Here is a 25000-nt window from a genome sequence, read left to right on the forward strand (position 1 = left end):
TCTATCAACCCTGAAAGGATGAAAGGCAAAGTCGACCTCAGTGGAATTTGAACTCAGAATGTATAGACAGATGAAATGCTGCAAAGCATTTTGACTGGCATGCCCATTGTGCCAGCTCCCTGCCTTTTGTAAGGTTATTGTTGAACATAAAAAGTAAATTGCAAATACAAATAGAAAATTTTTCAGAAAAGATAAATTTATAAATGGAAAATATAGTATGGAATCATAACTAGAGGACTCAAAACTTTATTTTTGTGTTTAGTATTACCAAATGAATAATGATTATAATAGTATGTGAAAGGAGTTCCTATATTGAATGAAGTATCCGCCTATTCCTATTTCAAATTACATGCCTTTAAAACTGTCTGCTTAAATAGAACATACCTACCTCCCATTATCATGTAAAAGTTAATGTAAACATGAGGGTTATTCATGCTCCTTGCTAAAGGGGGTGCACTGGACAGCACTACCCCCTCACTATTCAATGGTGCACCCTCAGATTTAGAAAATGCAGTTCACAAAAATACAGTTTACAAAACTTAATCCCTTCCCAGAATATTCTGAAACACCCCCAGGCACCAAAATCTGGCGATGGGCCTGGGGTTATTCATTATTTAAAGAAATAAACTCAATAATGATTTATATTTTCTGTACCATTTATACAAATATTTTCTATTCTATAACAACAGAACTGAATGAGTAAATTTTTTTATGAACTTGTTTCAAGAAAAACATTTTGGAAATGTATATCTATATAAGAATTAAATAAATCTGTGTATTTTATAATACTGAAGTGAAATTTATAAATATATACTTTCTAATATAACATTTATTTTTTTCATTCATTAAACATTTAAATTTTAAACTCAAATGTTTAATCTGAAATTGAAAAGCATGGAAAAAAAAAAAGAAAAAAGAGATGAAACATATAAAGCAACAGAGTGAATAATTATAAAAGAAAAAGTCATACCATCAGCTAAAGCCATTGTTTGTCAAAATAGAAGATTTCTTTTGAAATTAAAGTGAAATATTTTGCAGAAAGATGTAACAGTAACCACGACTAAGAGAAGAGCACGTTGTGAAATGAAGCAGTGACAAAAGAAGATGACTGTTGCATTAGCAGACAGCAGTGATGTAAAGGCATGTTAAAAGGGGAACTGTTGAAACACTTGTAAGATAGCTAGTCTGTCAGAAGCTCCTGCAACAACAACCAGCCAGCCAGTCAGTCCAAAGAAAAAGGGTTTAATCATAGTAAAGGAATGAATGAATCATGCCCAGAAAATCGATATTTCTCACTATTAAACTGAACCTAGAACTCCTCTTGCAAATGTTGGCTGCTTGTAATCCTTTTCCTTCCTGAGAGAGAGAGAGAGAGAGAGAGAGAGAGGCGAAGGCTGCAGAAAGTAGCACAAACTGACAAATACTGATAAGATGACTAAAAGAGTGTGTGTGTGTGTGTGTGTGTGTGTGTGTGTGTGTGTGCGTGTGTATGTGTGTGTGTGTGTGTGTGTGCGCGCACGTGCGTGTGTGTGTGTATGTGTGTGTAGGATGATAAATGCATGTGTCCTCTATTATTTTTCTTGGGATCATAAAACACATTGTAAACATATTTTTATATTTATTTTTTCTTTTCTTATTTATTTTCCCCCAAAATATTTCTCACAAATAAGTGAGTGAGACAGGAATGTTTGATAAATATGATCCCAAGAAAAATTGAAAAAATATTACTACAAGTCCCACAATTAATTAGATTTCTTAGGAATACGATTAATTAGGGTAATGAAATAGCAACAACCTTGTTAAACATCATCTCAATTACGATATTTCCATTTATCCCTCCGTCTGTGGGGCCCTAGACGAAAACTAGCAACCCTAAACAAAATTTGACTTCATTTAATTTACAGCAATTTCAAGATTTAAATTTGTGTTTAATTGAAAAGAATTTATGTGAAATAAAAATAAAAGTATGATATTTCATGTTTTAGGAGAATTAAAAAAAAAAAAAAAAAAACTGGTTTACAAACAAAATAAGTGGAATAAAGAGATGAGAGTAGCCACAACAAAGTTTAGTGATGTACTTGTACACACACACACACGCATGCATGTATATATATATATATATATATATATATATATATATATATATATATATATATATATATATATAAATGTGTGTGTATATATATACATATTATAAATGTTTATAAATGTTCTAAAATCTTTCACAGCCTTGGATTTTTATCTCTGAAAAAATGTTCTTATATATACACACACACACACACACACACACACACACACACACACACACACACACACACACACACACACACACACATATACACACACACATATATATATATGAATATATACACATGTGTGTATATGTGTATCTGTATATATACACATTTATATATTTTTATGCACACCCAAACACACATACATATATATGTGAACATTTTTGAAACAGATATCTAAGGGACAATAATCAAGAAAGGACTCAATACAGATGAACTGGAGAAGAAAATAGCCTTATTTTAAAGATTTTATTGTTTAAGGAAAGAATCTTTACTTCTGCTAATTCCATTGATTCTTTGGACACCAAATATTTGTCAGTACATGCAGCAAGAGGATTTCAGAACAAATTCGTGTGATTCAAACACTTTTTAAACTAAGCTAACAGTTAAAACAAGCTCTGGTATGGATGTGTGGTAAGAAGCTTGCTTTTCAACTGCATGGCTCTGGGTTCAATCTCATTTGCTTAATGCCTTTGGTAAAGTTCTTCTACTATAGCCTTGGGCTGACCGATGAACTGCGAGTGGATTTGGTAGATTGAATCTGAAAGAAGCTTGTGTGTGTGTGTATGTTCGTTCGTGTGTATGTACCACCACTGCTTAGCAACCAGTGTTGGTTTGTTTATGTCCCCTATTACTTAGTGGTCCAGCATAAAAGACTGATACATTAAGTACCAGGCTTAAAAAGTTAAGTACAGAGGTCAATTTGTTTGACAAAAAAAAAAGAAAAAAAAAGAAAAAAAAAGACCTTCAAAGCAGTGCTCCAGTATGGCCATAGACCAATGATTGGAGCAACATAGAAAATAAATATGAAGGCAAAGAATTAGAAACAACCAGAATGCCATTTCAAGTTTGGTGAGAACACACATAATTTATCTTTGTAACATCATCATAGACACAGCCATTACAGATTCTTACAAAGGATTTCACCATGAATTCATATTATTTTTTCAAAATTTTTAGCCCAAAATTACACCAATACATGTCTATACCAATAACTTTTAAACAACACCTTTACCATATGATTTTACTACACTGAAATTCATCCTTTTTTCCAACGAGTGGATATACTTCCTAATAATGGTTATCAACTTTGGATTTCATTTCGAAAGGTAATATATTCATGAAAGGATTGTAAGATCTCTCAACTTTTTTTTTAAATAATCGAAGTTATACTTTATATATTTATTTATTAATACAATAATATTGTTTATATTAAGGACATATCTCTACTGTGATTTTTATGATATCATTTTTCCTACTTTTACTCTCTAATATATATATATATATATATATATATATATATATATATATATATATATATATATATATATATATGTTACAAGTGTATAAGGGATGATGACCACTAGGTGGACATCCAATATGCTAGAAAGAGGTCATCAACTACCCAACCTCTTTCTAGCATATTGGATGTCCACCTTGTGGTCATCCCTTATACACATGTAATACAATTTTTTCTGAATTTTCAGATTTTTTTATATGCTAGGCCACTTGGTTTTAAATTGAATTCATATTCAATTTATCTCCCTATCTATATAAATATATATAAATATATATATATATATATATATATATATATATATACATACATACACAGACACATGTGGGAGTAAAAGTATAATTACAGACAGAATAAAGGGGGTAAATGACTAGTAGCTCAAGGGGAGACAGAGGGGGTTAAAGTGTACTGGGCACAAAAGGTCCAGTGTGGTCCCTTGTACACAGATGTATGGATGGGCAGGAGAGGTTGAATGACGAGAACGGTGGAGAAATGCGAAGTAGGTGGGTTGTTCCATAGCAATTGGCGGCATGAACGGAAAAGGGTTGGTTGACAGGAAAGCGAATGACAAGGGTTGGGAGGCTGTGAAATTAGGGGGGAGGAAGTTACTGCACACTCAGCAGCAAGTTGTGCCTACACACATGCATATCCACAGCCCACACTCACTGCTTAAGCATAACTGGAGAAATGACGGAATTTGTCAAAGTGTGTAGAGTATAGGAGTGACGGGTGGAACCATTTACTGAGCTCAGACCATTTGGTAATGTGTGTGTGTGTGTATGTATATATATATATATATATATATATATATATATATATGTTATTCAAAGGAATTCCAACTCTGTTTTTTATGTTTTATTTATATTCTTATAATATTAATGCAGGATATAGAATATATAGTATATATAGTAGGTATAGTAAAATGAAATGAAGTATTGATTGTCATATTGAATATCAAATATTAAAGGACTTTCTTGTATTTAAACCGTCTTCAAGTTGTGACAGGGATGTTTCAACTGTATATATATATATATATATACATACACACACACATACATTAGTTTATGTTTTATTAACAATTTAGGCACCTCCATCTGTTTGTTATTATGTATATTTATATATAATAAATATATATTTTCATTAATATTTAGCGGAAGCAACAAAGTGACTCAAGGTCCAAGAGTCTTGTGTGTCTGGTAAGTGCCAACACGCAAGACTTTCGGATCTTGAGACACTCTGTGGCTTCCGCTAAATATTAATGAAAATATACACTCATATTTTGAGTTCTATTTTTCTCTGTTTGCATCACCAAACCCCTGTGTGTGTGTGTGTGTGTGTGTGTGTGTGTGTGTGTGTGTGTATATATATATATACAGATGCAGGCATGGCAGCGTAGTATGAAGCTAGCTTTCTAACCATATGGTTCTGGGTTCAGTCCCACTGCATGGCACCTTGGGCAAGTGCCTCAGGCCTACCAAAACCGTTTGAGTGGATTTGGGAGACAGAAACTGAAAGAAGCCCATAATATGCGTGTGTGTGTCTTTGAGCTTGTCCCCCCACCCACCGCTTGACAAGCGATGTTGGTGTGTTTATGTCCCTGAAACTTAGCGGTTTGTCAAAAGGGACTGCTAGAATACATATTAGACTTACAAAGAATAAGTTCTGGGGTCGATTTCTTTGACTAAAGGTGATGCTCCAGCATGGCCGCAGTCAAATGACTGAAACATGTAACAGAGTGAAAGAATACACACACACATGCATACACGTCAACTGGCCCCTTCACACAACTTCTTTCCTCTTTAAGGCACCTACCACCCCCACCCCCACCTCCTTAACCCTGATGCTATTTTTCTTACTACCCAGAACCACTTCTCTCAGTTATCCATCCTTCATTCATTAATACTGTTCTCTCCACCCGTACTACTTTCATTGATCACCCACCCCCATTGTGCCAGCAAATTATCTCTCCCCACCCGTCCCCACACACCCCACCCAGTCACCATACGGCTCGCCCTCCTCATATAGTGCACTTGCCTCTCTCTCTCTCTCTCTCTCTTTCCCATCCACAGCTGCAACTTACCCAACAACATATTACCTCTCTTTCATCCTTCTCCTGTTTACTGTTATCATCATTTTCATTCTGCTACACCACACTCTCAGACATCCCCTTACTCCCTCACTCACTCACTCTTGGTACCTCAGCCTCACTCATTCCATTCCCAATTCATATCTCAAAGGTGCACTCAGACACCTCATCATCCCTATTTTTAATCCCTTTCCTGCTCCACCCAGTTACTCCCCACCCTCTTTTCTAAAATGGGAGTAGTCATCCTGTTCTGCCCCAGTTCTTTTTTTCTCATTCTTTAACCTTCTCTATACCTGCCATCTCTTGTTATTCCAAATTGAGGGAGACAGCTGTCTCACTTTGAGCATATCCTACTAAACACTGCCTGTCTCGGTTGACTAGTCTACGGAATGTAGTTAGGAAATGAAGACAATTTGGAGTAAAGTCTTGTGTTAAACTGGGTAAAAACGTCACAGAGACTTATGAAATGCTTCAGACTGCTTATGGGTTGACTTGTGCATGAGATAAGCATCTATTTACCACTGGCACAAGGGGCCAGGCATAGCAAGTCCACCAGGAAGCTCATGATGATCCTCTTTTTCAACAGAAGGGACATCATCTATAAACACTGGGTTCCCTCTGGCCAGATGGTCAACATAGAGTGCTTTGTGGAAATTGTGAGAGAGAGTTCAGGGAGAGATTTTGTTGTAAGGGCCAGACCCCTTCCCATCAGGTTGGTGGCACCTGCACCAGAACAAGGCACCAGTCCACAATTCCATCTTAGTAACTAACTACTTGATAAAACTGTCCCTAAATACTTGATAAACTATCCCTAGTCCAGACCTTGCTCCCTATCACTTTTGGTTGTTCCCCGAGCTGAAAGAAAGCCTCAGGGATAGTTGTTTTGAAGACATTGAGAAGATGAAGGAAGCTGTGACATGGGTCCTGGACACCTTCACTTTAGAGGACTTTCATGGGACCTTCACAAAGTAGCTGGATTGCTGCAACAAGTGTATTGAAGTAAAACGATTCTACTTTGAAGAAGATCAGAGTTTGAAATTAATAAATGTCTCCCTTGAAAAAAAAAATCTCAAAACTTCTGGAATGCACCTTGTAACTACTAACAACCACCCGTAAAATATGAACACAATTACATTTGAAGTCAAAGAAAATACTGTCAAAGAATTCTAAAATTAAGATCTGCCTGTTAAATAGACATCGTAAATTTTATATCATATAATTTTCTCTATCTCTTGCCTCTCTTAATCCATTTCCTTCTCTTTCATAAAGAGTCCCACCCTAAATGTTAGATTCTCTTTGGTTTCTTCCTTTAGTGCTTTTATCTTTGATTGTTGTTTCTTTGCTTTATATTTCTATGCTTTTTCAGTTAAGTTTTTTTCTGCTTATCTGACTCCATGTATTATTTGTTTGTTTCTTTTTTGTTTCGTAATCTTACTCATGATGTTTGTGTAAGTTTTATCTATTTGCATCTTTCTGCTTCACAGAACGAATTGCTGCTACTTTGCAGATTGACTATAGGAACTACACACACACACACGCGCGCGTGTATTGATAGATAGAAGTAAATAGATAAATATAAATATAAATATCAATAGAGAGAGAGAGAGAGAGAGAGGAGAGAGGAGAGAGGGAGATAGGTACAGGCAGGCAGGCACACACACACACACACACACACACTATCAGAGATATGCTTTAAGAAATCATAACTGGGGATAAAATTCCAGTTCCAAAGATTTGGCAGCAACTTTGGTAGGATGATCCGAATGTATGTTGAAGTGTGTGGCCAGAATGAAATAAATATAGAAGAATTCTTGAAACGATCTCTATAATATATTTAGAAAGTATTTTGAGAAGAAATACAAGAAAACTGACGGTTGTGTAATACTGAAATAGTTGAGATAACAATAAAAAAATGAAGAAGTCAAGATTACAAGAGAGAAAGAAAGTTTATACACAATCTTTTGTCTTTTACTAGTTTCAGAAATAGCAGCCAAATCCCTTTCAAATCACACTTTACTATCTTTGAAATAAAAGAACAGATTAGATAATATAGTCCTGGATATGTAAAAAGATGGAATAGTCATGACTAGAATGTCTTTGATTACAGATTGAACCCCATGGGTTAACATGGGATTCAATAACAACAAGCAGTTTACATTTCCAACAGAAGAAAAAAAAATTGAGCATTCTTGCAAATTGAAAATTAAATGTTATAAGTATCGATTCCTGAAAAGTAATGAAATGACAAATTTTGCTTCAGGTGGGAAAAAAATACTTAAAGAATATAAATTTACAATTTTTCTCTCTTATTTCAACATCAAGGCAACTTTTGACTTCTTGTTAAATCTTAACTACTATTATCCTATAATGAATTATATTGATCCACAAGTACGTGTGTGTGTGTGTGTGTGTGTGTGTGTGTGTGTGTGTGTGTGTGTGAGTGTGAGAGAGAGAGAGAGAGAGAGAGAGAGAGAGAGAGAGAGAGAGAGAGAAAGAGAGAGAGAGAGAGAAAGAGTGGTTGTATGAAAATACACAGTGACTTTCACAGCAAATCCTGGTAAATTATTAAAATAAAGAAGAGAAAAAAATATATGCTCTTTGATGTTTTACCTGGAACAAAGTTTTACAATGAATTTTCTCACATTTTCAAAATATAAATACAGGCATTGCTAAAAAAAAAAAAAAAAAAAAAAACCGTAAAAAAAAAAACAAGAAACAAGGTGAAAAAAGTTGAATTTTAGAAAAATAAACCTAACAATTTTCATAAGGAAAGGAATGTTATTCATTGGAATACAATGGTTTAGCTCTCACAGTCCAAACAAAAATTATTTGTAAAATCCTGAGAAATTTTGTAGCTTCCAATTGAATTAAAAAAAGTTACTTCATAAGATTAAATAAGGTATGAAACTATTGAATGGAAATAAAAATAGGGAGGAAGTGTAGGCATAGTTTTAATAAAAATGTATTCTCAACTGAAATAGGATATAAAACATTACCTAAATACACATGTATATACATAAACACACACACACATAAATATACATACATACATAAATACACACACACACATGTGTAAACATATATGTGTAAATATATGTGTGTATGTGTAAATATATATATATATATATATATATATGCATGTGTTAATATATCTATGTGTGTGAGTGTGTGCATGCACAAATATGTGTGCATATATATGTGTATGTGTGTATATATATACATACATACATACATACATACACATATATATGCACACATATTTGCGCATGCACACACTCACGTAGACACACAGACATATTAAGACATGCATATACATATATTTACACACACATACATTAAACACGTATATATACACATACATATACTAACACATACACTCAAATACACACACACACACACGCATCCATTTACACACACACACACATACACACACTAAAAGCAACTAAATACATTATTTGAACATTTTCTTTCACCAAAACAAAGAGGAAAACCAAGAATACAATGAATGTCTTACGTTTGTCCATAACACAGCTCTAAAACCAACGTGCAGCATAGAGATGGCGTTAAGACTCCTATAGACTTCGTAATAACAAATGTTTCAAATACATTCTATCAATTATGCTCTTTTGTTATGTAGGAAGGAAATTACAATGAGTTTGTCATTTTCCATCAGGGTGTGTAATCATGCAACATTTAATAGTAGTTTTTAAAAATAGAGCCATATCCCTTAATTGCCAATCAGTCAGCACTAAAATATCATTTGTGTCACATTTCTGGTGTGTACGTGCATGGGTTGATTAAAGAGAGAAGGAGAGAGAGAACAAGAAAGTCAGGACTGGTTGAGCTGAAGCAAATAAAGTGGACTGTAAGGGAGAGAAAATGGCCATGACATGACAAACAGACAAAACAACTGTTATATTTTTGAAAGTCATTGGAAATGTCAGGAAAAAAATGTTTGTTATTTGTGGTTAGTGTTAATATATTTAATGGTAAGATGTTTGGCATTAATATATTTAATATAGCAAAGGAAGAAAACAATATAAATCAATAACTAGTATCAATGAAAAATTATTGTGGCAAATACAGCAGACAACTCTAGTTATGTTTCACTCTTATTATGATCTCATCAGCAAATTATATAAATCACCATACATGCCAGGGTAGAGATGGAAGAATCATTAAGTAAATGTGGTTTAATTTAAAGTTAATGACAAATTAATGAAGTTTTTCACAAGCAAAATTTGCAAATTAGTAAGTTGTGCCAATGTATTTAAAAAGATATATCTTAACATGCAGGTGTGGCTGTGAGGTAAGAAGCTTGCTTCCCAATCACTTGGTTCCGGGTTCAGTCCTACTGCATGGTACCTTCGGCAAGTGTCTTCAACTAAAGCCTCGAGCTGACCAAAGCCTTGTGAGTGGATTTGGTAAACGGAAACTGAAAGGAGCTCATTGTATGTGTATATATACATATATAAACGATGATATATATATATATATATATATATATATGTTAGTAGAAAGAGACCCTGGCAGAAACCAAGGCTGCAATTTAAAGACGGTGTCAAGTCCTCATTAAAGGCCTGTGATATGCAGGAGACTAACTGGGAGAGCAACGCCTGTTATTGTCATAGATGGAGGAAGCAGGTTAAGGAGGGGGTCGGCAACTTTAAAAGAGCACGTATTCTGCATGAAGAATTTAAGTGTGCTGCTTGAAAGCACACTGCTGGTGTATTGAATGGGGAAAGCTTGGCTTTCAGTGTTTGCAGTCGTGTACGCTTGTCAAGAGCAGGGCTCATTAACCATCAATGGAGCTGTAAATGCAAAATAGAAGTTAGTCCTAGAGCGCCCAATGTTCCTAAAGGTCAGCAATGGAATTTCTCGGTCACGAGTGGACAGCCATCATGTCTGTATATATCTATGTGTGTGTGTGTCTTTGTGTCTGTGTTTGCTTTCCTCCCCCCACCCCCATCACCACTTGACAACTAGTGTTGGTGTGTTTATGTCTGTGTAACTTAGCGGTTCAGCAAAAGAGAACTGATAGAATAAGTACTAGGCTTAAAAACTAAAAAGTCCTGGGGGTTGATTTGTTTGACTAAAACCATTCAAGGTAGTGCATGGCCACGGTAAAATAACTGAAACAAGTAAAAGAAAAAAAAAAGTAAATAAACACACACACACTACCTCAGTAATCTGGCCTCTGTTATTGTTGTTAGAGACATACCTCATCTTTGTGACCGGACACTAAGCATTCTCCTCAGCCCTTCGTTATTTATGTATAATTGTGGAAATATCATTCCTGTTCATATTTTGGGTCTCAACCACTAACATCCAACAGTGTTTAAAACTTTACCTAGTTAGCCAGGAACTTACACAGAGTGAGAGAGAGAGAGAACTTGAAGGCTTACCAACTCATCAGTATATTCTAACTTCCAAAAAACAAACAAACCATAAAAATGCTATCTTCTGTTCTAATATATCCACAGGCTCAGTTTCATTTAATCAAATAAAGCAATTACGAAGAATAATTAAAATAATGAGCCAACAGTATATATGTAAAAAAAAAGCAAAAAAACAAAACGTGGGTGTGTGGTATAATGTTTGCTTCCCAATCAAATGGATCTAGGTTCAGTCCCACTGCGTGGCACCTTGAACAGGTGTCTTCTATATCCCTGGGCCAACCTCAAGAGAAGATTTGGTAGATAGAAACTGAAAGGCGGCGAGCTGGCAGAATCGGTAGCATGCCGGGCGAAATGTTTAGCGGTATTTCGTCTGCCGTTAAGTTCTGAGTTCAAATTCTGCCGAGGTTGACTTTACTTTTCATCCTTTCGGGGTCGATAAATTGAGTACCAGTTATGCACTGGGGTTGATGTAATCGACTTAATCCCTTTGTCTGTCCTTGGTTGTCCCCTCTATGTTTAGCCCCTTGTGGGCAATAAAGAAATAAGGGAACTGAAAGAAACCCTGTGAGGTACACACACACACACATATGTATATCTTTGTGCTTGTGCTTGTCCCCTACCACTGCTTAACAACTAGTATTCGTTTGTTTACATCTTTGTAACTTAGAGGTTCGGCAAAAACAGACAGATTGAATAAGTACAAGGTAGTTTTAAAAAAAACCCAACTACTGGGGTTGATTTGTCTGACAAAACAATGCGGTACTCCAGTATGGCCCTCCGTCTAATGACTAAAATAAGTAAACAATGAAAGATATAAACACACACACACACACACACAGAGTGCTGTATACGTAAATTAAGACTATTTAGTTTAGCTGTCATTGAAGACAAGCGTTCTAAATAATTTTCATTGCCTAATTAGACAGGCATTTTCAAATGTGTAAAAAAAATTCCACACATTCTTTGCAAGACAAACGCCAAGGTATAAGATGGCAGTAATAACTGCTGCCTAACAGAGTACATCAAGGCATCGTGTATTGCATACAAGATCAGTTTCCCTTATGGACACTCTATCAGTTCATTTTACATTGCAGATCCATACATATATATATATATATATATATATATATATATATCATCATCATCATCGTCGTCGTTTAACGTCCGCTTTCCATGCTAGCATGGGTTGGACGATTTGACTGAGGACTGGTGGATCAATACACACACACATACATACTTACAGCTATACACACATATATACACACACATACATACATACACATGCGCACACACACACACACACACACACACCTATATACATGTGTTTATATATTATGTATATACACATCATCATCGTCGTCAGTGTTTTAAATCCGGGTTTTGGCCCTGTTAACAGGGGTGGCCGGATCTACCTCAATGCTATAGCAACCACCCTCACACTAGCTCGCCAGGTTTTGGGCATCCTCCTTTTTCAAACCAACCCTCTCAATCTCTTCCTCCACCTGTCCCCTCCACCTTTTCCTTGGTCTACCTTGCTTTCGCGCTCCATTTGCCTCAAACACAATCACCCTCCTTAGAACATGCTCTTCATTCCTCCTCAATATATCCACTTATGTGTGTGTGTTTATGAGAGGGAATACTGATTAAGCTAGAAATACAGAGTACCTGGAACCTGACAGAGCCAGAACTAACATTTTACTAAATTACATTTTGGCATGTCGCAATTATAAGACTGTGCAAACCAATAGAATTCAAGTTCAAGAATCAGAAAGGGACCATCAAAATATGCACTCTAAATGTTTAGGCTACTGAAGCAATATTTTTCCATTAGCATAATACGAACATGACAAATAAAATAAGTACAAGGTAAATGTTTAGTTGAAATGCTAGACTGGGCATATGCAACCTTATTCGAAAAGCAGGCTGCATGAGATGTGGCTTTTCGTCAAGTGGACTGGCTGCACTACTAAAGACAGTGAAGGTAATTTTCCATTCAGAAAGTCTCATGAGCCATAGTTTGCTAAGCTACAGCCAGAGTCATGAATTCAAGCCTAACTATTGAGTTGTACTTCTGGTTGCTTTAGTTATTATAATCTTGTTTGTTTTAGTTTACCTGCATTACAATCAATATAACAAAAATAATTCAGCCCATGCAATAATATTAACAAAAAAAAAAAAAAAAAGGTATGTGAATCGGTAAATGCTATATTTTCCAGCATACATGTCAAACTTTTCAGTCCAAAATTTACAGCCCTGCAAAAGTAGGTTGACTTATACACAAGACACTTTGGAGAACCAAAAGTTCTGTGTGAAATGCAGTAGGATTTGGAGAGACAGTAACGATGTTTGAATGTTTAAACTACATGTTTATTCCATATATTAAGTTGACTTGTATGCCAGAAAATATGGTAAGATAAACGAATCTCAAAATGAAAGAAACAGGAAACATGCAATTTAAATGGTAACTATGTAACAGAACAGTTATATATTATTTGTTCATATAATAATTATGCACCATTTAAGTACAAAACAAATGAGATTTTTTGATTTTTGAGATGTAACTCCTCATGCAGTATTAACACAAGCAATATGAAGGTCATAAACAAATTAATGAAGTCTTATGGCCAGCTACTTTCATGTAAGAAAATGCACAAATTCTGGTTAGGGAAATAACCCAGTTTGTTAAGAATTGAAGATCATCCAGGAAGATGTTTACCAAAGTTAAGATCTGAAGCCAATATTTTCTACTGGTACATGGGCCACTGATATCAGAATTCAACAACAGGTTCCACGTGGAAATTCTGGAAAAGATAAGCTGTTATTCTCTTAGAATCTATAATGAAATTTCTGGTTATAGAATCTTTAAATTGATCATTTACGAAGATGACTGATGCAGAAATTGTTAATAAATATAGAACTTAAAAATACAACAACAATACATATTTAGTTCAAAAAGAAAATTGCCACAAATTATACATGAATACCAATGATTTATTAGATGGGAGAGGAATGACGTGCATTTGCAGATATTAAATGGTTCTTCCTTGGTAAATAAACTAAGATATAAAACAAAGAGGCCTTATTGTAGAAGTTGTCACCTTTTTCATTGAGTAAGTCCACCAAAGTTTGTATGTCTGATAATGTTATCTTTTTTTTTTTTTTTAGGAAAAAATATAATCAGTTAACACCACAATCCACAATAATACTCCTTTAACAGATCTACAGTGAAAAACCCCATGATTTTTTCTATATTTTTTGATTTCATCTATTGTTGATATTTCATAAATGTCATATAACCTTCCTTAAAAAATCATTTTAGGTTGATTTTTTTGCTTCAAACTTTATAAATTCTTTTAGTCCCCATTTTCAATCCAAATATAACATTGTTCTTGAAAAAGACTTTATGCTAGTTGGATAAGTGGTCTCAAACCTTCTTACTAAGCACCTGTATTCAATTATGTTTGGTAAATCTACTGTCTCTAGAGAATGTAGAACGAATAACTGGAATTACCATTTTGAGTTCCACATTTTTATAAACAGAAAACTAGAAGAAACCTAAAGTAAGATCAATTTGGTTTCTTCTGCAAAAATGTTAATCTATAAATAATGAGCATTGTTCAATTTTTGGATCCAATACCAAAAATACTGTTATACAGGAATTAACAAAGTTCTATTCTAAGTTACCAAAGCAGAATGGAATCAAACTACAACTATACAAATCTAAGGAATGGTTACAATTATAAAAGTTCTTTCAAATATATTCTATGATAAAGTTTGCAAATTGTATTTCTGCTTTGCTGTTGCTATCCTCACAAACATCTGTTTCTTATTCTGGGGTGGATGAAATTAGTTTAAAGCCCAACATTTTTCTATGCATTCATATCCAATATCAGTTTATCAGATCTCATTTTCCTTCACCTAATTTTACAACACAGATTTTTACAACCAACCTAAGGTACTTTTTCATGTAGTATAAATAATTGTTTTTACATTATTTGTACAATCTAGTAAGATCATCTCATCTGTACAGCATCCTTAATGAGTTTGGCACCTAGATACTTTCTCAACTCACTTGTTATCGTGTTTTCTTGAAAAACCAGTGCTGTGCATCTAACAAACTATATTCAGCAAATTGGAATTATAGAAATGTCTGAAGCACAGCTGCTTGCAGAACAAAAATAGAATGGAAACCAAATTAAAAACGTATTGCAGCTTGTCGACCAAAACACTGTCACATGACAGCATCTTTTACCTATTTGCAAGTGAACACACACACATTTACAAATAGACACCCGTTTTTAATTGCTAGTCTTTAGAAAACAAACAATTCTCATCACCTACCTACCATCTCTTATACTGGAGTTTCAGAATGACACAAAGTGTTTGAGATTAGGGGTGTCATTTAAATTTCTTAACAATAGTTAGGTAGAACTTATGAATAAAAGAGTTCCCAAAGTGTTCTGTTATAATCAGAAAGTATTAAACAAAAGCATTACGTATGTTGTCTTTGCAGGGAGACAAACACAAGTAATAAGGACAAATGGAATAAGTGCATCAAATGATTTTCAGTAACTCCTTCCTAAAATTGTAACAGGGATAGAAAATGCTGGAGAAAACATTTTGATGAGACATTACTAGTACTTTAAAAAAATGTCCTTTTTCTCTTTTTGCTGAATCTTGAAGAAGGAGCAGTACCCATTGTCTTTACAGGCTCTGAGACCAATGAGGTTGATGCCACTAATATCATTCATGAACCATTGCAAATATCAACACCTGCAGGATGTAGATGAGCAGGGAGGAAGTGCCAGAGAGCTGATGTTCTGGGAAGAAAGGACTTAGTACAGTTATCAGGGCAGGTTGAGAGGTTCAATACAATAAAGGAGATAAGAGGAGCAGAGATAAGAGGGTCAGAATACTTGACTAGAGGCTGCATGAACCCACTAGCTCTAAGAAGTAGGGACCATCAGAGTAGTAGTAGTAGAAAAGGTAAAGGGGAAATGGTGCACCTGTTAGACAGCAAGTGGAGAATGTTTTTGAAGGACTTTATGGTAGTCAGTTGGGTGACCCTTTTCAAGATGCAGACAAGGATATCTTTGTGTGCAGCAGTAACATCATCTCAGATTGAGAGCAATTTTCTGTTATGGGCCTCACTCGACCTTTGTAGAATCAAACAATAAGTTGGGGACTGTGTATCTTCTGGTCATGAAGAGAAGGGACAGTCATTGGGATACAATCTTAGCTATGTTGACGACCTGCGTTTGAGGTCCTTTATGATAGTGAGGCTCAACATTTGGGCTGATTGTGAGAGCCTCTAGTTGCATGCTGCTCATATTTAGAGGTGGTGGGAAGATGAGGTTTTCTTGATACGAGTAGCATTTGTGATTTTTGAGGCTTAAAGAGACAAGATTGGCACATCCTGACTGGAAGATGTTTTTGAGGTTTCTGCTTATAGAATCGGTGTCAGTTTAGCATGTAGTGTCCATGTTGTGTGTTGATGATGCTTAGTTAGGGAGGTTAAAGAAGGCTAGCATCATCTGCATGAGAGAGGGCACTGTATAGTGTAATTGTAAGGATGTCATTGATGTATAAAAGGAAGAAAATGGCAAAAAAAAAAAAAAAAATCTTGAGGCATGGTAAAATTAATAGAGTGATGAACAGACAGCTCTGTCAACATATATTTTGACAGGACAGAATAGTTTGATCTGATAGGAAGCTACCAGATGAGAAATGGGTGGTGTCCATAGGCAGGCAGTTTTGATGGACAATTCACATGTCAGACATGGTCGAAAGCTTTGCTGATGTCAAAACTGATAACATTGCTTTCATCAAATTTCTCTAAGATGAGATTTCAATGGAGGTGATTAAGAAAAGTAACCAATGGATGTGGTTTTATGGAAATTGTACACAAGGTGGTCATTAAGGGGAGGAGAGAGAGAGAAAGAGCAGGAGAGAGTGTGTTGGAAAACATTGAATGGTTGTCTCCCTTACCATCGAGATATTAAAAGTAAATGTGATAGGACAATAAGCCAGCAGAGTTCAAAAGGTTTGTTTTACTTGGGAATTGTACACACTGTAGTGTGTTTCCAATGATCAGGGTAGAAATTGAAGAGTTTGGTAAGTATAGGAGCTGACAGTGGAGCATGAGGGGAATGGAAGGGACAATGTCAGGGGTGGTGGCCTTGTTGGTTTCAAGTGTGAAAATAAAAATTGTTCTTTTAATGTGGATGGTTGTTATTGGTTGTAAGCCACATATGTGCATGCACATTTAACATGCATGCAAACACACACATATCAACTGCTCAGGATGATAACCCTGGGAACTTCTACATGTTAATGGTGTAGTTACCAATGCAGAATATGTTAAAAAGCTTCATAAAATATTCTACATCAGGAAGTAATAGTTTAGAGTTCAAAGATCTATGGATCAACAAAACAAAGACTAAAATACTATAATTAGTAGAAGGTAGAGCACAAAATCCCAGTGCCATCTCAGAAGTGGTTTTTGTTTGACATGGAGGAAGAGAATAGTTAGAAACTTGATTCCGGATACTCAGAGCAAACAAGAAGTGCACAAAAGACATAGTACGATTTTAGACAGATTGAAGAACTTAAACATGGTAAATTTACCGGAATAATTAGCTGTAAAGACAGCCATGAACTAAAGTGATCAAAAGTGAATGATGGACCGATGAAAGGGATATCTGTATGGTTGATCACCTTATAGAAATAACAGCTTAATCTCCTTCAAACCACAATGTCAGAATACACTATGTTGGAAAGACAGGATGGTCATGGTTGGAATACCTTTAATCGTGGGTCTGCTTGATAAGAGCTAACTTAAAGGTAAACAAGAAGGTGAGGTGAGGTGGTGGGGAAGTTCAGTTAACTGTTGCTTTTATTTGCAAAGACAGTTTCTCTTTTCACATAAAAAAAAAAGGTCGATTCAACCAGTCAACAATATTCATCTTGTATCAGTGGTGAAATTAACCTTCCTTAATTTGGGGTCACTGATGACAAAAATCATACTTGTTTTTGAAAATAAGCTAAAGTTTTGGAGTTAGAGTTGTGCCCCTTCTCAATTTTTCAATCCTCAAGTGACGATAGAGAATATTAATGCTATCATATTTTTTTTGTTTTTTTACTTTCTTCTACAGACCTGAATTTCTTGGGGAGTGTGGGGAGGGGGCGGGCTAGCTGATCATATCAACTCCAGTGTTCAAATGGTACTTATTTTATTGACTCAGAAAGGATGATAAGCAAAGTCGACCTGAACTCAGAATGTAAGGCTGGAAGAAATGACGCTAACCATTTTGTCTGGACAAGTAACAAAACTGTCAGTTTGCCACCATTATGTCATCATGTATTACAAATACTGCATCACCCCCCCCCCCAATTCCAGAGACCCACCTACACACACTTTCCACATACATATGCCCTGTCTTCAGATTCACAAAGAGAGAAGCATGAAGATTCTAAGACTTGTGATGCAAAATTTTTAAATGAATCTATACAACCCCTAAGTTGCTGAGGATGAATTAAATACCCTTTTAGGGGATCTAGATCTGTCAAACATGAAGGCACAGTTTCTTGGTTCAAGGATGAAACAATGTAACTCACTAATAGTGACAGTACTTTGTTTTCATCATCATCATCAACAACAACAATATAGTTGAACTGTTGTCCTCATCTTGATTGTCGCTTTCATTACATTTCGGCTGTTATACACTCCAGCCTTCTTCAGGTGTTTTGTGTTGAACTCTGTTGTCGTATCAGAATTTCAACCCTAACCCTTTATGTGATCCATAGAGATACACTAGTACAATATTCCCATTCCACTCGCTGAGTTTCAAGACGTTTTTTGTTGTATCAAAATTCCAATACAACAACCAAGTTCAACGCAAGAGACCTGAAGAAGGCTGGAGCATGCAACAGCTAAAATGTAGAGAAAGTAACAATCAAGATGAGAACATCAGTCCGACTAATATAAACAGTATACATAACGTAAGTTCCTCATCTCAGAAATACAAATTTGTAACAACAACAACGTCATCATCATCAGCATCATTTTAACATCCAGTTTTCCATGCTTGTATGGGTTAGATGGAATTAATTGGGGTAGATTTTCTGCAGCCAGATGCCTGCCCTGTTACCCACCTTTGCCTATTTCCAAGTAATATTTCCCCATGGCTGGACATGCTTTCGTGAAATGTTGAAAACAAACACCGCTTGTTTACAACTGTTGCAGAATATCAAGACAAGGAAGCACAAACACACACAACAGGCTTCTTTTAATTTCCATCTATCAAATTCACTCACAAGGCTTCAGTTGGCCAGAGGCTATAGCAGACGACACTAACCCAAGGTGCCATATAATGGGACTGAACTTGAAATCACATTGTTAGGAAATGAGCTTCTTAAGCACACAGCTGCATTTGCACCTACAAGGGCTTTTCACTTTTCTTTATAAAAGACTTTCATGCAATGACATCAATGGTCTCATGGAAATCCCCAACATCGAGCACAATCCTTCAAAATGGAGGCAAATCAAAGACTCTTCAAAACTTAACTTCAAAGCAGTTTTAGGATACATTGGTAATTTGTTGCCATGGATTCCTGTAAGATATTCAATCAATTTGAGAGAAATGGATGATGCTGTTTAGCAACCTTTGGTATCTATAAATTAAAATGATTAGGCAGAGCTGTGGCTAGGTGTTTGAGAAATTTGTTTCCTAAACACATGGATTTGGGTTCAGTCCCACTGTGTTACACCTTGGGCACTTGCCTTCTACTATAACCCTGAGCTGACCAAAGCCTTGTGAGTAGATTTTGATAGATGGAAGCTGAAAGAAGCCCATCGTGTGTGTGTGTGTGTGTGTGTGTGTGTGTGTGTGTGTGTGTGTGTGGTGTGTGTGTGTGTCTTCTTGTTTGGATGTCGCATGATAGTCATAGAATGATTGTCACTGTCATACAAGCAATGTCATTCATTTCTATTATTCTGCAAAATCACGCCTGAACATGGAGAAATATTACCTTACTTGGTGAGGGTTGGTAACAGGAAGGGCATCCAGCTGTAAAAAATCTGCCTCAATAAAATCAGTCTGATCCAAGCAAGCATAGAAAAGAGAATGTTAAAATAATGATGATGACCAATGGTAAATTTATAAGGATTTGAAAGTTGTGGGCTTTTTATGCTTGGACTGTAACCTAGTTATACAAAATATCATTGCCCTTTTTTATGTGAATAGGACAGCTACACTAGGGCTTCACATTAAACCCTGAAAGACTGCCTAAAAGAAAATATCTTTTTAGAACACTGCTTGTTGAACCTGAAATAAAAAAATAATCTCACCACCTTTACATAATAAACTTAGACTAATGAAAAATTTTGCAAAAGCTGTGGACCAAACAGGACCAACCTTCCTATATCTGAAAGACAAATTTCCAGTAATTAGTGAGACAAAAATTCTTCCTACTATAGGTGCAAGGACTGAAATTTGGAGAGAAGGGGCTGGTCAATTACATCAACCCCAGTACTCAACTGGTACTTATTTTATCGACCCTGAAAGGATGACAAGTCAAGTCAACCATGACAGCATTTGAACTCAGAATGTAATAATAACAGTCCATTCTATTATAGATACAAGGCCTAAGATTTTGTCAATTGCTTCAACACTACTGCTCAACTGATACTAATTTCATTGACCTCGGAAGGTTAAAAGGCAGAGATGACCTAGGTGGGATTTGAACTCAGAACGTAAAGCCATAAGAAATGATGTGAAGCATTTTGTTCATTGTTAACATTTCTTATTTCTTTATTGCCCACAAGGGGCCAAACATAGAGGGGACAAACAAGGACAGACAAAAGGATTAAGTCAATTACATCGACCCCAGTGCGTAACTGGTATTTAATTTATCGACCCCGAAAGGATGAAAGGCAAAGCCGATCTTGGCGGAATTTGAACTCAAAATGTAACGGCAGACGAAATACCGCTAAGCATTTCGCCTGGCGTGCTAACATTTCTTATTTCTTTATTGCCCACAAGGAGCTAAACATAGAGGGGACAAACAAGGACAGACAAAGGGATTAAGTCGATTACATCGACCCCAGTGCGTAACTGGTACTTAATTTATCGACCCCGAAAGGATGAAAGGCAAAGTCAACCTCGGCGGAATTTGAACTCAGAACGTAACAGCAGACGAAATACCGCTAAGCATTTCACCCGGTGTGCTAACGGTTCTGCCAGCTCACTGCCTAAGACAAAAATGGAGTGTTTGTCATCCCTGACATTCACAGATTTCTTCTTTGAGATGATGCATTTGATAGCTTGGAATGCAGAGAAAATTAACAGAGGAAGCTTTCAAAATGCTCATAGACAATTCTCTTTGAAATAAATGAACAGAAAATTAAGAAACTTTGTTGGAAAACCTACTTCAAGACTACTAAAAACTAGGGTGCAACATGTCCCCTGAACATACACATTCTTTATTCTTTTCTTTCCTCTTTAAAAGCCGTGAGGAAGTAAGGTGGTGAGTAAAGGTGAAAGTTTTCTTTTTTCCCCAGACACAGCTACTATGGAAATATTTATTCAGTGGATACCACTGACATTAGCAAACTATTGCTGAACTGTACATACGAGTGCTCCTGACAATATTTACTGTAGACAAGCAAAATATCTGTGATAGTGAATGGTAAGATGCTCCTTCCTGTGTCATTTAGACTCATAAGGTTGGTTTCCTACATTCTCTGGAGTATATTACTCACCCACTGGACGGGACACCAGTCCATTGCAGAATTACTCATTTTTACTAGCTGAATGAATTGGGGCAGTATGAAATAAAGTGTTTTGCTCAAGAACATAATGCATTACCTTGTCCAGGAATCAATACCACAAAGCTACACACCTTCACCAGTAAATGATAAGATCTTTATCAAAATCTACATATAGTCATGTATTTGTATCAGCTACAAGGCACCTTGGGTAAGCACCTTCTGCTATAGCCCAAGGCTCATCAAAATGTTGCATTTGGGAGAAAGAAACTGTAAGAATTTTGTTGTGTCTAGGGAGAGTCATTTATGCCAGCATTATTAACACCAGACACAAAAGTGAAACCAAGAAGCTTGTCATATATATATATATATATATATATATATATATATATATATATATATGTGTGTGTGTGTGTGTGTGTGTGTGTGTGTGAGACTGTCATACAAGTGGTATCATTTGCTTACAATATTCTACAAAAACATGTCAAGTCATGGCAAAATATTACCTTACTCGGCAACAAGTGATGGATGGGTGACAAGAAAGGCATCTGGCTGTAGAAAATCTACCTCAACAGATTCCGTCTGACCCATGCAAGCATGCAAAAGCGGACGTAATGATGATGATGATGATAACATGAGGCCCAATACTGCACCACTTCATCCAAACTATTTCTTACACTTCCTCTATTATGAAGATCTTCTACCATCCACTCACAGCACCTTTTCACCCCATACCCTGTATTTATTATTCATTCGCTTTACATAACTAAGCTAGCAACTCTATTTCCTGTACTCTATTGCCAATACTTTCGATACCGAGACACTTTCACACCTCACTTATATTTGACCTTTCTCCGGAATTAGCATTTGATGCATCATATTTAATTCCTCAACTCATGGTAGAATTCATTGCCCACGTTTCCTTGCCAACCACTTTACATTTCTTGCATTATTCTTCAAGTAGACTGCTTTTCACACAAGGTTCATTTCCAAGAGCAACAATTGTTCTCCAAACTCATTTCATTCTCCAGCATATATTCTTGCAACTCACAGATATAAAGAAATTTGTGTTGACTTGATCTTCCAAGTTTCATCTAATGTCTTAATCAATTAAAAATTTTTTGGAATTCAAAGACAAATAACATCTTCATCCACCCATCTCTCCATCCTCTCTCAGCTCAATATTCCTGGCAGGGCCGTGAGAATAGAGTCCTTAGGCATTTCTCATTTGGTCACATTCCCATGACAATATCCTTGTCAGCCTATGAACTTTTCGGTTGACCCTCGTATATAAATACGTATGGGTTTCCATCAGTTTCAACGATGATTATTCAGTTGTTTAATCAGTTGCATTACCTACTCACTGAGTTAGCTTGTAAGTGGTTGAGTATTCCACAGACTTCAGTAACTTTAATGTAGTTATCAAAACAAGTCAGTGCATGATAAGGTTGTACCTTTGAATTGCAGGTATAAGCCATCTTATAGGCTTCTACATAGTTTCCATCTTTAATTATAAAACAATTAAACTTTACAACAAACTTGCAGTTGCTTTGCCCTTAATTCATCCCTGCTGGTGATTAGGGGATGAATTGTTTCCCTTCAACGAATAAATTGCCTCCCTTTACTAACAACTGATAAACGCGCAGATAAGATCCCCTTATTCCCCCCCCCCCCACATCACATACTCACAGAGTACAGTAAAAATACAGCAAAAAAACAACCCTCTCTGACCCATAACATCCCAAATAAATACAAATACACGTAAAACAGCTACCAAATAAATAGCTCTGTCAAAAAATATACTCCAGAGAATTACAGTATCAAGTCATCAGAAGAATTTCAAGATATTTTAGAAGAAACAAACGTAATAGGCACCATTTCTGCTCAAGCTGGAGAAAGCCTTGCATAATTATATTAGATAAGTGTACAAACGTCTAAAAGTACAGGCTACATGTGATGCCAGTAGAAATTATTGATTTCAAACTTTGACACAAGGCCAGTAATTCCGGGGAAGAGAGTAAATCGGTTACACCGACTCCAGTGTTTTACTGGTACTTATTTTATTGACCCTGAAAGGATGAAAAGCAAAGCTGACCTTGGCGGAATTTGAACTCAGACCATAAAGACGGATGAAATGCTGGTAAACATTTTGCCTGGCATGCCACCTTAAATGGCAGGAGAAATTAAAAAAAAAAAAAAAAAAAAACTACTCGTAACCTGCATGATTGAATACCTTTTTAAATGCGAGGTTGAATGTCTAGGCATATCTTATGTATTGGAATTCTGTGTAAAATTTCTGTTGAAACTATATTTTATTAAACAAAGAAAAGTGAAAATCTTTTACCTGAATGCCAGACTTGGCAAAATATAGCTCTCATACAGTTCTATATTTAAGAGATGAGGAATTATGCACCTTATTTACATTATTTACATTTGATAGATATTTGTCCTCATCTTGTTTGTTGTTAAGACAACGTTTCGGCTGTATTGAAGACTGTTGAGCCTTACAAAGGGGATAATGAAGGCCCCTTGCTGCATTCCAGAAGACTCGTCCACCACAGCAGGATAGATATCCTAAAACCACCTGGATAATGCTAGTCCATGAGGGGCTCCTTCACCTGCTCACCTTTTCCCCACACACTTCTCTATCAGTGAAGGCCCGTGGCTTAGTGGTTAGGGGCATTCAGCTCATGATTCTAAGGTCGTGAATTCAATTCCCAGCCACGTGTTGTGTCCTTGAGCAAGACACTTTATTTCACGTTGCTCCAGTCCACTCAGCTGGCAAAAATGAGTAGTACCTGTATTTCAAAGGGCCAGCCTTGTCACACTCTGTGTCATGCTGAATCTCCCTAAGAACTACGTTAAGGGTACACGTGTTTGTGGAGTGCTCAGCCACTTGCATGTTAATTTCACGAGCAAGCTGTTCTGTTGATCGTATCAGATGGGACCCTTGTCGTCGCAACCAACTGAGTGCTTCTATCTCGATCACCAGAGAGCAGAATAGGCATATACTATGTCCCCCTTCTTTGTCAGTTGCCTTCCATCCCCACTACCCCCACGAACTACTTCCATTTCCCACTATCTCTACCAATCACCACCTTTCCATGCCTTCTCTCTCCTGTGTTGTTCCCCACCATTAGCACCTCACTTATCTGC

At 36.2% G+C, this 25000-nt stretch overlaps 1 protein-coding gene across 9 annotated transcripts in view; it reads right to left on the reverse strand.

The window, feature by feature from the left end:
- Positions 1-25000, reverse strand: part of LOC106877021 (kazrin-like) — a 62160-nt gene that overhangs the window by 29361 nt on the left and 7799 nt on the right. The window contains exons 2-3 of one of the 9 annotated variants that reach the window (XM_089337595.1): positions 13793-13877; positions 8288-8346 (exon numbers count right to left, since the gene is read on the reverse strand). The exons of 2 other annotated variants lie outside the window; for them this stretch is intronic. Coding sequence is in view for 2 of the 7 variants with exons in the window: in XM_089337592.1 (XP_089193718.1) it covers positions 971-986 (16 nt within the window). In the remaining 5 variants the exon portion in view is untranslated. Of the gene's footprint in view, positions 1-970; positions 1366-8287; positions 8347-9191; positions 9285-13792; positions 13892-25000 lie in introns of those variants that run through there. 6 more of the 9 variants (XM_089337596.1, XM_089337594.1, XM_089337597.1 and 3 more) reach the window with 6 other exon arrangements.

Source organism: Octopus bimaculoides, chromosome 19 (assembly GCF_046866305.1).
Source record: "Octopus bimaculoides isolate indiv1 chromosome 19, ASM4686630v1, whole genome shotgun sequence".
Taxonomy (NCBI): domain Eukaryota; kingdom Metazoa; phylum Mollusca; class Cephalopoda; order Octopoda; family Octopodidae; genus Octopus; species Octopus bimaculoides.